The sequence below is a fragment of the Pyxicephalus adspersus genome, chromosome 5 (genome assembly GCF_032062135.1).
Source record: "Pyxicephalus adspersus chromosome 5, UCB_Pads_2.0, whole genome shotgun sequence".
Taxonomy (NCBI): Eukaryota; Metazoa; Chordata; class Amphibia; order Anura; family Pyxicephalidae; genus Pyxicephalus; species Pyxicephalus adspersus.
Genome location: NC_092862.1, coordinates 56,426,188 through 56,439,836, shown reverse-complemented (window position 1 = coordinate 56,439,836; position 13,649 = coordinate 56,426,188). Strand labels below are relative to the sequence as shown.

Below are 13,649 nucleotides of genomic sequence, written 5' to 3'. Positions count from 1 at the left end.
AAAAATGTTGAGACAATTTTCTATTTACATACAATGAATATTGTCCTACTTTATTCTTGAATCAAAAGGATCTATTTTTGAGGACTCTGGCCCATGTTTGGTGAAACCTAATACGGAATAAAAAGAAAAGATACTTTGTCCCTAGGGACGGATTTTAAAACTTCAGTACAGGCACATGTTCTCAACAGTTCCAAGTACCCACAATCCACTCCTTCGATCACCTTCTTTCCTGCTTGAAGAAAAAAAATCTACGGTATAATTTAGATGGACACTTATGTGTGCATGTTACTACAACACACAGCAGACTGCTTTGTGTGTCCATTGATTCATAATAATACATCAGACGCAACCCACTTCAATATGTTTCAAGCAGCTCATTTTTCTGTCCTACTACAAAGTGTTTAATCACTGGGATATCCTTCAGAAAGCAGTACTTTGTTACTAAACAGCACCTGGGTATCACATAGAAGCCTAAAGAACTGCAGGGGAAAAAAACATGACAATGTGATAGAACATTAATTTCCTACAAACATGAAAGATGAGCAGATCATTGTGATAGATCACAAACTGTGACCTGGTAGTTTACCTCTGCATGTAGAGGAGTGTGTGTGTGTGTGTATATATATATATATCTCACATACTCCTTTCCTCCCCCAGATAGATCAGGCGTTTGACACAGACGCAAGAATACTTTTCATAAGTTCCGAACACTAGGCCTAATTAGTATATGGCCCATTATTGCAGATATGTGTTTCTTGTATGAACAAGTGCCACATTAACTCACAGTAGCACATTGTTAATGCATTGCTTATCAAGTGAACACAAACCAGTTTTTCTAACTTTAGGTGGCATGGACAAGAGAATGTCGTTTCCTTTCCTTTTAGGGTTCCCTTACAGCTAGTCATGGCACCCTTGCATTTATGTCAGAAATGGCACCACTGACAGAATCTGAGATACTTGGAGGAGTATATAGAAGGGGTGCTCCAAAATTCCAGTAGGGAGATGTAAAAAAACTCATTGTTACAGAAAGTGATTAACATCAGTTATTTCTTCCAATCGGTGTGCTACGGAGTATTAAGGGTGCCAATAATTTTATCCAGGCCATTTTTGACTTGTTTTTCTCATAAATATGACAATACCAAAGCGTTTTTAATTGCAACAATTTTCTAGGCGAGGTGCTGCATTAAAACCTGGAGTTGTATACTCATTCTGGGTCAGGCACTATGGGTTTTCTTTGAAGGGTCAATGAAGAGTAAACACCTGATTAATTTTTTGGCCTACATGGTGCACCATCGGGTATGTTTTCTGCATTGACATGTGGTGGGGTGGGGGGGGGGGGGGGGATAGGAGCCACCCCAAAATGCATGCACAGCTCACACAGGTCTGAGTTCAGCCTTAAAGGAAATCTGTAGTATAAATCTATGAAGGTTGTTGCCTGGATGTCTCTATTTTCCAAATAAACACTAATTCAACCTAATTGTTCTTATATCAGATTCTCCATCAACAAGGCAGCTGAATAGTTTTTTTTTTTAACACTACAGACTAACTACACTGTTGTATCTGTTACCTTAGCTTTAGTTTATTTTGGTTTATTATTTTATCTCATAATGTTCTAGTAAAAAGAGGGAAGGCAATGGAAATAAAAAAAAAGATTCAAGATAAAGAGCTGTGATCTTCATTATTATTTAGTTGGACAAAGGGATAACTGGCAGAGAAGAAATATGGGAGCTGCCATGGCCCTTAAGTTTTAAAGGTACAATCTCCATGGCTGACATCCAGGCCTTTTTTTCTATGCACAAAGCAAACCAGGCAGTGGAGGCTTTGTCACTTCAATATGAAAGACAATAAATATCAGTGTGTTTAATGAGGGTTCCTCCAGAGGTTGCTAGGGGTTCCTTGAGCAATAAGCAATTTGTGACTGAAGTCAGGTTCAGTGACACTAATATTATTTTGTACTATCTGGTTACATTCTTCTCACGGATCTCCAGGTAATGTACTGTAAGTTGTCAAATGTGTAAATATAGTGGATGTTCCCTGAAGACATGAAAGGTATTACAAAGGTTCCCCCGTATTAAAAAGAATGAGAAACCATAAACTGGATTTATTCTGAGCTTGAAAAGATCTCGGCCTCCTATGTGCAGCCTGGGCCTAGGATCCACAGGGCTTCACAAGAAGACAAGTCAATGATTTACATGGGCACCTAAGGGAGAAATAGACAGATGGGTTTTGAGTGAATACAACTCAGAGGCAACACAACCTATTCAAATATTTTGTTGTATTCAAACTCCTCCATGATCCCTGGTATGTAGTAATTAAGCCCAACACCACAATATGAGTAATATCCCAATATCATGATGCTTGCACCACCATGCTTCACAGTGTACTGTTGTTTAAATTCAGTGTTTGGGGGTCGTCTTACAAACTGTCTGCAGACCTCTGGACCCAAAAAAAAAAAAAAAAACAATCTTGCTTTTATCTGTCCACAAAATGAGCAATTTCCCAGTCATTGTGTTCTTTGGCAAACCATAACCTCCTCAGCATGGCTTTTTTTCAGCATTGGGACTTTGTGTGGGCTTCTTGCTGATAGTTTGGCTTCACCTAGGCGTCTTCTAATGGTAACAGTACTCACAGGTAACTTTAGACCTTCTTTGATCTTCCTGGAGCTGATCATTGGCAGAGTCTTTGCCATTTTGGCTATTCTTCTCTCCATTTAAATGGTAGTTTTCTGTTTTCTTCCATGTCTTTCAGGTTTTGGTTGCCAGTATTACAGTATACACTATTTGAGATCATTTTAGCTGAGCAGCCTATTACTGTCTACACTTTTTTATATTTTTTCCCTTCTTCAATCAGCTCTTTAATTAAAGTGGCTGCCATGTATCAGAGGATTGGAACACAATATCTGTTATTACTGCTGCATCCGCAGAACAGGTTTTGGCTGAATTCACACTGGCGGTGATGTTGCAGTGTGTTTACTACTTCCTCACACCAGCAACCATTTCCTTGGCCCTGGGGCAACCCCATATTGAATGAATAGGGGCGGCAGTGAGCGGTACTAGTAGCTCTCACCGGTGTCACACGTGCAGACGCTGGTCTTTTGACAGCGAGCGCTGCTGCAACAGTGTTTGAGGTGCCAGCCACAGGGAGCTGTGCAGAATCATGTGACTCAGAGCAGGTGTAAACCTGCCCCCTTCTGCAAGGAAAGTTTATTGCATGCGTTGAAGATATTATAGCTAGGTGATTGGCCTACAGCCAACTCTCCCCAACATAAACAAAGCTTGTGAAGTACCGTATTTTTCGGACTATAAGACGCTCCGGCCTATAAGACGCACCCAATTTTGAAGGAGAAAAACCTAGAAAAAAAAGATTCTGAACAAAATACTAAAAAATCACTCTGTGTCAATGTATCCCCTTCTAATCACTCTGACTATATTTAACATGTATTCGGTGTATAAGACGCACCCACTTTTCCCCCCCAGTTTTGGGGAAGAAAAAGTGCGTCTTATAGTCCGAAAAATACGGTATATGTACCAACCATTCTTCATCTGTGTCTCTTCTCAGTCTAACAAATACACTAGTATGGCTGAAGAGATATAAACATAAAACACATATAACTGAGGAGTATTTCTGTCCTTCCAGACCACAGACTGGAGGGATGATGCTCCTTCCCGGAGATCAATGGGTAAAGAAAATGGACAGCTGGTGCTGTAATAGAGAAAATACCAAATTTCATTGCAACCAATCAAGTGATCACTGTTTACATTGTTTTCTATACAGATTGGTCTCTATGAGTTATTTCTGTGACTGATACTGAAATAATAGGTGGATCCAACATCCTGTGATACCTTCTACATTTATCACTGTATTACTCCACTTTATAAAATATACTTAGTGCATTTCGCTTTAGTTGGACAGGCAGATGCCACATGGTAATATTTGCCGATCTATAAATTGTTACATTGCTTATCAGATCTGACAACTTTAAACAACCCATATATATAATAAAATCCCTAGTTTTTTAATGGTCAATCCAGCCTAAGCCTGACAGGGGTCTGAAACCCGTGGCTCCCTTCCCTATTTACCACAGCTGGCATTAAAACTTTCGACGCCGGGGTAAGGGGACACTTCCTCTTCCTCTGGAGGAGAGGGATTTCCCTTCAGGGGCGTTCCTGGTAGGGGGCGGAGCCATCAGCGCAGGACTCGAGAGAGTCCCTCGCCGATAGGAGTCCCTTGTTCCTGGGTGCTTACACCTGGGACAGATGCAAAAGCAGTAACAGAGCCAGGAAAAAAAGAAGAAAAGTAAGTTTATATCTACTAATGATGCATAATTTCAGATGATTAATATATGATTAGTAACTAATCATATATTAATCATTACTACACAGTATTTATATAACGCCATCATATTACGCAGCGCTGTACAAAGTCCATAGTCATGCCACTAGCTGTCCCTCAAAGGGAGTTCACAATCAAATGTCCCTGCCATAGACAAATGTCATTAAGGTAGTCTAAGGTCAATTTTTTGGGGGAAGCAAATTAACCTAACTGCATGTTTTTGGAATGTGTGAGGAAACCGGAGTACCCGGAGGAAACCCACGCAAACACAGGGAGAACCTGCAAACTCCATGCAGATAGTGTCCAGGCCAAGATTCGAACCTGAGTGCTGCCAAGGCCGGAGTGCTAACCACTGAGCCATTGATTTTGGGATAATGAATCCTGATAAACATACATTTAAATATATAAGTATATTATCATAATAAATGGATTAATTCAATCATGATTACAGTGATTTTTTTAAAAGAAACATTTTTAAAAACAGGTATTTATTAATTTAATTTTTATTTATATATATTTTTTTGAACTTCTCATCATTAGAACCTGATATTGTATTTGTCTCCAAGAACATGCAACATCACATTTCCCATTGATTGTGCTGTATTTTACACCTTGTTTCTTCTGGCCTAGTGTGCCTTCTTGACCTCCTGAAATGGCCTAGTAGTCCAAAACGTTTGCTGACCCCTGATCTAGAACATTTATACAATAGCTATACTCTCACTGTCTAGTTATTATTGTGTAAACCCCCGACATGACATGTGGCTGTAGTTTCAAAAAAACGCTTTAATACAATTTTGACCTTACTCGGCGCCCGTCGCTGCGCCCTCTTCCTGGTCACGTGTCCTGTGAAATGATGGCGTTAGATGGAGGTGGCGAGCAATGGGAACCGGAGGAGGAAGAAGAGATGGCAAGCCGTGGAAGCCCGGGCGACAGCGGCCACGTCTCCCAGAGTCAGAGCGCCTGCAGCGGTGTCTCATTCGGCCTTGTGAACGAAGATGAACCGGCCGCTGCAGATTACACGCTGAAAACAACAGCCAATCAGCTGTCCGGCTATCTCCTCCCCTCTCCTCACAGGACTGAGGTAAGGGCGGGGCTTCCTGTCAGGTCATGTGACGCCTCACCTGTGTGTAATGTAAACTTACTATACAAATATATGAGGGGGGGGAGGGGTATGGTTGGCTCCTGTGAGGATGCAGGGTATTGGCTGTCATACTGAGCCTCTTCCTTAGTACCATGATCTAAGGATAACAATGCAGAGATTTCTCTCATTAAAATACTTATAATGTCAGTGGTTCCCAGATCACCAGAGCTAGTGTGTTCAGTATGATGTCAGCAATGGCTGCCTCTATGGTTATGTTGTGTCAGAATTATTTTCATTTCTGGTTGCTCATGTGTTGGATCGCCATCTTCATCTTTCTATCCTGCTCACAAAAGGTCCACATGGCATGGAAGAAATGCTGCATGCTGTCGTTTGCCCCGCGCTTCCCCGCTGCACACCATGGTTTGCCCCGCTCTTCCCCGCTGCACACCATGGTTTGCCCCACGCCTCCCCGCTGCACAATGTCATTTGCCCTGCACCTCCCCGCCGCACACCATGGTTTGCCCCACGCCTCCCCGCTGCACAATGTCATTTGCCCCGCACCTCCCCCCGCACACCATGGTTTGCCCCACGCCTCCCCGCTGCACAATGTCATTTGGCCCGCACCTCCCCGCCGCACAGCATGGTTTGCCCTGCGCTTCCCCGCTGGACACCGAGGTTTGTTCCATCACCTCAGGAGCTGAGGGAGGAACCATCGAGCATAGCAGAGGTCCCAAAGTATTTAAACTTGGCTCCAGAGAAATTAGGCAAAATTCTTTGTAGTGGGGTTCCCCTTCATTGTCAGGGTTTATGCTTATTTATATTTCGGGTATTAGTAAAAAAAAATAAAGTCTTTTACTTGCCCCACCCCTCGCTTCCCTGGCAGACAGCTCACCCCTCTTCTCTCGCTAGTGCTCTCTGCGGCCTCCCCATGCAGGACTATTGGTACATGGAGGGGGTGATGTTGAAGCATGGTGCACTGGAGTGAGGAGGCAGCAGCGGAGCGATTGCGGGATTGGGGGTATTAGGTAAGTAAAAGTGCTTTTACAGGAGCCCAGGGCTGTAAACAAGCATTTAACCTGTGCTGTGTCATCCCCAGGCCATTTTAGCTGGGCGCAGCACCTGGCATTTTTCAGTGATCACCGAGCTATTTTTGGGTGGTTGCTGAAGAGTTGGGTCAGAATACAGCAGCTGCCACCCACCTACAGCTTCTTATTACACGGCTGAAAAAAAATTCTGAGTTGAATACTGCAATTAATATTCAAGTTTTACAAGAAAAAGTGTACAAGTTCAAAACATTACATTCCAACTTTTCATTCCAATAATATAAGATAGATAGGGAAAAAAGTAAAAGGTGAAGCTTTTACATTAAGCATTGTGGCAAGTACAGCAGACAATCATGTCAAAATAACTGGGAAAGCTACCTCTGTCCCACCCAGTGCGCAAAGAGGTAATTTTAAAACTTAGACAGCAGAAAGGCATGAATAGAGATTTGTGTTTGGTGACAGGGACACATTAATCTTAGGATGTAAAAATGTTATTGTGTGAATCGGGAGCTGTACACAGGGTTACATATAATGTAACTTTATATATAAGATAACACATAAATAGGTGATATAAATATAACACATACTGATTTACATGACTATATATGAATAACTGACATGTATTTTCTAGATTGAGAATCTGGAAAAGAGTTTGGAAGACCTCCTTGTTAGAGTTGATGAGTTTGTTGGAATGTTAGATATGGTGAGTACAATATTTCTTCTTGTCGTATTGATACGAAGGGAAAAAGCTGTAATATAACAATAATAACATAACAGTGATACATCTCCAGTGTGCAGTGGGAGATGCAGAAAATTTGACTTTTTTGCAAGTTGCACCTAAGTCAAAATGATTCAATCAGACTGCAAGTACAGTATTTTGTTTGAATGGCTCAGTTTCAAGTTGGTGCAATTTTCATATGATTTACATAAATGCTGAACTTTCTGCATCCCATTGCCCATTTCTGATTTGCATAGTCAATGGAACTACATCAGCTCTCCACATATATAATACCCCTCCCCCTCCTCGGATCAGAGCTAACTTTACATTTCAGTTATAGGTCAATAGGTTCAATCAGACTTCTTTTTGATAGTTATGTGTTGCTTTTTATTTTTCCTGTGTAATCTATAGAACAAAGCGAAAAACTTTTCAAGTTGGACCAGTGTTAGTTTTAAAACAACTATTTGTTCTAGAATGTTCCTTCTCACAATGATACTATAACTTCTTTTACAAAGCATGGCAAAGTAAAATTAGAGCAGAGCTAAAGTTCTATATTTAGGAATACAAGATCAGGTGGGTTATTATTGCAGGAAGGAACCGGTGATGTCTGATATCTCAAGGTATCTGGCTATAGGCTGAGCTCCACATAAGCAGTGCCAGCTTTGGTTGGCAGGATAATTGGCATTACCAGGTCCTCTGCATGTGCCAGGAATGAGTTCCCAGCCTGGCTGAAGATCACTTAGAAGGAAGTGATGAAAGAAGTAGATGGCGGTACCCTACATAGGTATTTTATGTTCTATTGCGTCTTCTTACAGATTGACTTAAAATGCTGTTTTGTTTTACAGATACGAAATGATTCATCTCAAGTGATTAATGAGAAAATACCTCAGATTTACACTAAAGCTACAGAAATGAGAAAACTCTATCAGAAGATAGACCTGCTTGAGGTAGAAATAGGATTGTTTTTCTTGTACAGATTCTAAGGGATTTCTTTTATTTGGTATCTGTATTACCAAATACCTCTCCAGTGCTGTATGATCAGTATGTTAGTAACCATTTAAGTTGTTAATGTAAACAATGGGCAGCTTTCCCATTGGCTGCCATGGGCAGTACTGAAACAACAATTTAGGAGATCTGAAAGATTGAACACAGTTGTTAGGCTGCAGAATATGACAAGCAACCTTTACACACACACAGCTATCACACTGCGGGTGAATACATTTCACAGGCAGTTGTTTTTTTTTGCCCATAGAATACGGGCAGGCACTGGCTATACTGCCCCCATCTGCTATCACATACATGATGCTCCTAACACATCACCACATTTTAACATTATAAAAGGAGTGAAATTCCTCTTTTTTATAGTGGAAAAATGGGGGGGGGGGACAGATCAAGTATTTTTTTTTTTTATTTCACTTAAGTTTTGGTTTATTTAGATACAGCACTAGGAGGTTATATCTGGCTCAACACTTTCCGCCAGTTAACAATCCCAGGTGCCTAGCAGTTGCCAAGTAGTCACTCAGGAGGGGTAAATGGCCCAGTATTTTTACTGCTAATGTGAACTAAGCATAACTTGTTACACCACAATATTACACTATTACAAGGGATTACACTATTAAATCACAGAGCTCTGGGCAGTTGGATAAAAATACACAGCACTGAACAGTTTGGGCAGAATACAAACAAATATTTAAAAATTGTATATTCTAACATGCCAGGCATTATAAAGTTAGAACAAAGTATAAGGGGAAGGTAAAACACTGACACAATAATAGGGGTTACTGGGTACCTGTGGCATAATTAACTAGGAACTCCAAATCTGCAGTGTCTTGCCCCGCCCACTTTTTTACCACCCGACTACAGTTTCCCCCCACCTGGCTGAAAAAACTTTCTAGGTAGAAGACTGGTTTGTTTTAGAATTCTCAATATAAGACTTGAACATTCCTTCTGTTTTGTGCATTTGTGGACAGGCCTTTGTCAAGAAGGTTGGAGGTGATGTTGCTCACATGGAGGAGCAGGTTACACAAGCTGAAACAAACCTTGGGACTTTTCCTAACCCCATTAGGAAAATCTTCCAGAACCTCAGTGCCTCGCCTCTCTTCTCTCCCACGGTAAGCATTTGATGTGCATGTTTAAGTTTTTCTAAAAGAGACACTCGGTTGGTAGTGACATGTGTGACTTGTGCAAAGGTATTTTGTTAGGCAAAATCTAAACTTGCCCGCCATGTCTGTTTAAAGTTCCATCCTGACAACACTACCCGTTTGTTGTTTCTACCTGGTGCTGGGACCAATGCACACTGTAGGACATAGCAGATTTTGGATTAGCCTAAAAAATAGTGGACACTTACAATATATGTTAGTTGAGCTAAAAGCAAAGAAAAACAGCTGAAAACAGTCTGTATCTCATCTTTATTGCAACGTCAGCATAACATTCTCTGATCCTATTTTCCAAAATCTCCCCCTTTCTTATTACAAAATAAAATAGGGACAGGGTATCTCTGGAGTTTTCAGCACCACATAGAAAAAGTTGTAATCAAAGCTAATTTAAATGTAAAATGGAAATATCCTATTTCTAGAAGCACAGAATATAACTGGGTATTAAAACTTTAAAGTAAAGATTAGAGACTGTTGATCCAGGGAAAATCAGTTTGCCTCATAGAATTAGGAAAGATTTTTTTCCTCCTGTTGAAGCAAATTGTACCAGGGGTTGTTTGTTTTTTTGCCTTCCTCTGCATCAACTATGTCCATATTGTTTATTATCTGGGATATGTTTATTTCCCCTAGTGGTTGAACTTGATTGACTTTTTTCAACCTAACAAACAGAAAATCAGATTCTGTCTGATATTTATAGTTAATCCTACTATTCCATCACACATAAAAACATGAAGTTAGTCAGTATAGATACAGTCATATATCATTTGGATCACTGTTAAGTCTCCTATAATCCCTTTTGTATGAATTTGTCATCATATGAATTTAGAAGTTTGATGTTTATGTTAATACCTTTTTGTGTCAGTAAGTGGTAAATAATATGCTGTTTCTAATTAGGTATAGGGTTTTGGTAATTTATTTAATTACAACAAAAGTTGTAGTAATGTCTGTTCACAGGGCAAATCTATAATGTGTATTTGAGATCATAAAGCAGAGGTACTACTACTAAGTGACACTTGTTTCCATATTTTGAATTTCTCTGTTCAGAGAACAACACAATCGTCAAGGACACAAGTCCGCTTTGAACCACCTCCAGTGTTTAAGACTGAAGATTTCTTCCCAGCTTCCAGCTGACCGACACTGAAGAAGACCAGGATCTGCATTCTGGACACTGCCATGGACTATAAAGTTCTCCATTTACTACAAGTTGTCTAATTACTTGTAGAGACAAAGGAATATTATCAAGTCTTCCAGGCAAGCTTTTGATTAAGCTGTTCTAGTATTTGCAATGATTTCTTAGAGCAGTCATGAAGTTACTGAATGGTACTGGAACTGATACATGACTGCATTTACAAACCCATACAAAATTTGGGTACAAAGCTATGCAAGTGTCTTATGTATTGAATTATTGAATGTATATTAGTCATGCAGTCTCCTTGTACAGCAAAAATAATACGTCTGTTCATACAATTTTTGTATAATTACCCCAAGACCAATGTGCTACATAGTACAGTTCACATAACTGTGTTGCAGGAATATGTGTGATAAAGCACAAGTTCCCACATCCACGTGATAATGTGCATACTGCGTGTTGTGCATTGTAGTGCCGTTCATTTTTTATTTCCCATTTTACCTTCAGGAAATGCATTGCACTGTACTGATGGAATTCAAGGCCAAGCACAGGCTGCATACAATATACAGTAGACGGCTCTTTTAAATTTACCTAGTGCTGCATAAAGGGTTTAAGGCCTGATCTGCCAGCTCATAGGGAAGTTGGACTGTGGCACTGATAATTTAGAAATGAGTTGGCTTTCCAGCAACTTCGTAACCCTATCTGAACACCGCATCACTCAGCATCACTTATTTTCCATTAGGCATATTTATGTACGCATTAGTTATAAATAGAGGGTTACATTGGGCTTCGTGGTGTAGTGTGTGTAGCTGATCAGACTAGCTTGGTAATCTATCTACACCTTCAACATAAATCATTATCTGTAGTCACTGTTAGTTTGTTCTCCCTAATCATTTGATAGGTGATATTTTTTCTCACTGTACAATGGTTATCTGTATCATCTATAGAATTACCAAAAAGTGTGCTGATTCCTTTATCATTCCTCTACATACATGGTGCATGGTCACCCCGCAGTCTAGATAGCAATAACAAATGGCTCCTAATATTCTCACCCTATTATATGTCCATCTTACAACTTTTATAATGTGGAATTCTGACATTTTTGGCTTTATGTATAAAACGGGGAATCAGACATTCCCTCGTGAGAATCTTCCAGGTCCTTATGTTTTAATGGCAATAAATAATTCCTACCAGGGAAGGTCAGATTTCCTGATTTATAAATAAAGTCCTTTGTGTTGAAAAAAAAGATTTAATTATATGACAGAGGTCCACGCCATTGTTGTCAACCACTCCATCATTTTTTCAAAAGGGTTTTCTAAAAGCAATAAAAACAAACACACTAGTAGGAAGATCCAAGTGTCCTATTGGATGTCATTATTATAGTCATATGATAAAAAAGAAAGATCATTTGTGTTGTGTTAAAGCTGTAAATTGAATCTGTCTCCAGTGAGTGGTTACACTGTCCTATCTATTTCCCTATAAACACTAAGGCAGTGTTACTTGTCCAGGGTTCCTTGAGCAATCTGTGCCTCTCAGGTCAGTTCATTTCACACAAGTGATCTTTTTGGCTATCTGTAAAGGTGGCAGCCTTCCCACTAAGCAATGTACTGTGAGCTGTGAATATAATAATTATATCAGGGGTTCTGCAAAGACCTAAAGGTTGTTTCAATGTGTTCCCCCATGTTAAAAAGGTTGTGAAACAATGCACTACAGGGTACATTTTTAAACAATTGGCAGTGATTTGTTTAACAAAAAGTGTTTGTTTCATTGATCTAGGCAAACTGAGAAAAAATAACTATAGATAGGTGGGTGTGCTTTAATGTTCTACACATTTTGAGTAGTCATAGGCAAATGTACAGATAAATTGGTGTGATAGGGAGTGTCATTCTCAATTCAACCACTAGGTGGTACTGTGCTCGTTTTTATAAACCATGAATTGCATCTCTTTTCTACTAGTGGACAAAGTGAGAATGACACCCGCTGATAAAACGATATACCCTTATGTATGCTCATGTCTACTTAGTAAGGCCATAAGCAGTAGTGACAAGTTACAGTAGTTTAATGACAGCCAGAGAATACCTGGAATAATTTTTTTAGGAGTTTTTAAATATAAAAGTAAATACGTCAGCTTCTCCTTTGTTCCTATTCATTTTCATATTTATGAAGTCTTCCGTGCAGCTTGTGTTAAAAGTACTTTGGCATGAATAAGCAGCTGGCACTAATAAAACAAGCAAGTGACCCCCACGTGCCTCAGATTACTGACTTGGTACTACTGCTTTAAAATTAACCAGACACAACTCAGGACAATTCAAATTGAGCATGTGTGTGTGTAAACCCAGCTGTATAGGAAGATAAAGGTACACAAACTTGTTTTTTCCTGTAAACGCTATACTGGCTTCCATGCCTCTCTGATGGTCTGTAAGGTGACAGCCTAATTTTTAAAAATAGGAAGGGATAAGGTTGAGTTTGATTTTTAAATTAAATATGAAGGCTTGCATACCAATGTGACCAACGTTATCTCTGGAGCTGTGGATGGTTTTGATTTGGTTTTCACTAAAGATAATTCTCAGATTTTTGTGATGTGTTTTGTTTGAACTGTTCCAGTTTGTAGGGATTTTATGGAGTCCAGAATCCACCTAAAACTGCATATTAGTCATATATAGACTATATCGGGCTGAGGAAAAAGGGCTTCAATACCTCCCTTTCATTTACAGACTTTCTTGCTATCTATTTGGGAGCTTGGTGAATTCCCACCGGAGATTACAGTTTGTCAGGTAAAATATTGTATCTGCCAAAAAACTAAATGCCGGCTTTAGGTAGACTGATCTCTTGATATATATGCAAAGTTCATCTGTCTTTGTTGTAGGGACCTCCAGCTTTGTATTCTACACCTTTTTTTTTTCTTTCTTTTGTGCATGAAAAAAACAATGTAAAAACGGCAAATTTATATGATTGTATATCATGCTATAACAGTAGATGGCCATGATGTCAAGAAAACAAGGATCCATGCAGTAAGGTCTAGGCACTGTGTTTTCTCAATAAACTGAAAGTCGACCAGGCTTAGCAATAAAAGTGGGCCAAAGCGGAGGCCAGTAATCAAAATCTAAACTGGTAAAGGTTTTTTTTTTACTTCAGTGAAAACAATTGTAATCATCTTGTCAACCCTCATGAATAGCAGCAATTCCTAAAATTT

The 13,649-nt window shown here is 39.6% G+C and overlaps 1 protein-coding gene across 1 annotated transcript; it reads left to right on the top strand.

Moving 5' to 3' along the window:
* The first annotated feature begins 5,182 nt into the window (after positions 1–5,182).
* Positions 5,183–13,565, top strand: LOC140330954 (biogenesis of lysosome-related organelles complex 1 subunit 4-like). Its single transcript, XM_072411581.1, has 5 exons — positions 5,183–5,413; positions 7,088–7,159; positions 8,020–8,121; positions 9,145–9,285; positions 10,372–13,565. Exons 1-5 carry the CDS (start codon positions 5,183–5,185, stop codon positions 10,456–10,458), a joined length of 633 nt encoding a protein of 210 aa, XP_072267682.1. The 3' UTR covers positions 10,459–13,565.
* Positions 13,566–13,649: the final 84 nt, after the last annotated feature.

What these genes read in the sequence shown, in the direction of transcription:
- LOC140330954 (XM_072411581.1), top strand. Translation starts at nt 5,183, where the DNA reads ATGATGGCGTTAGATGGAGGTGGCGAGCAATGGGAACCGGAGGAGGAA. An exon ending in CCTCTCCTCACAGGACTGAG is followed by an intron (nt 5,414 to 7,087) that starts GTAAGGGCGGGG and finishes TGTATTTTCTAG; the next exon opens with ATTGAGAATCTGGAAAAGAG. An exon ending in TTGTTGGAATGTTAGATATG is followed by an intron (nt 7,160 to 8,019) that starts GTGAGTACAATA and finishes TTTGTTTTACAG; the next exon opens with ATACGAAATGATTCATCTCA.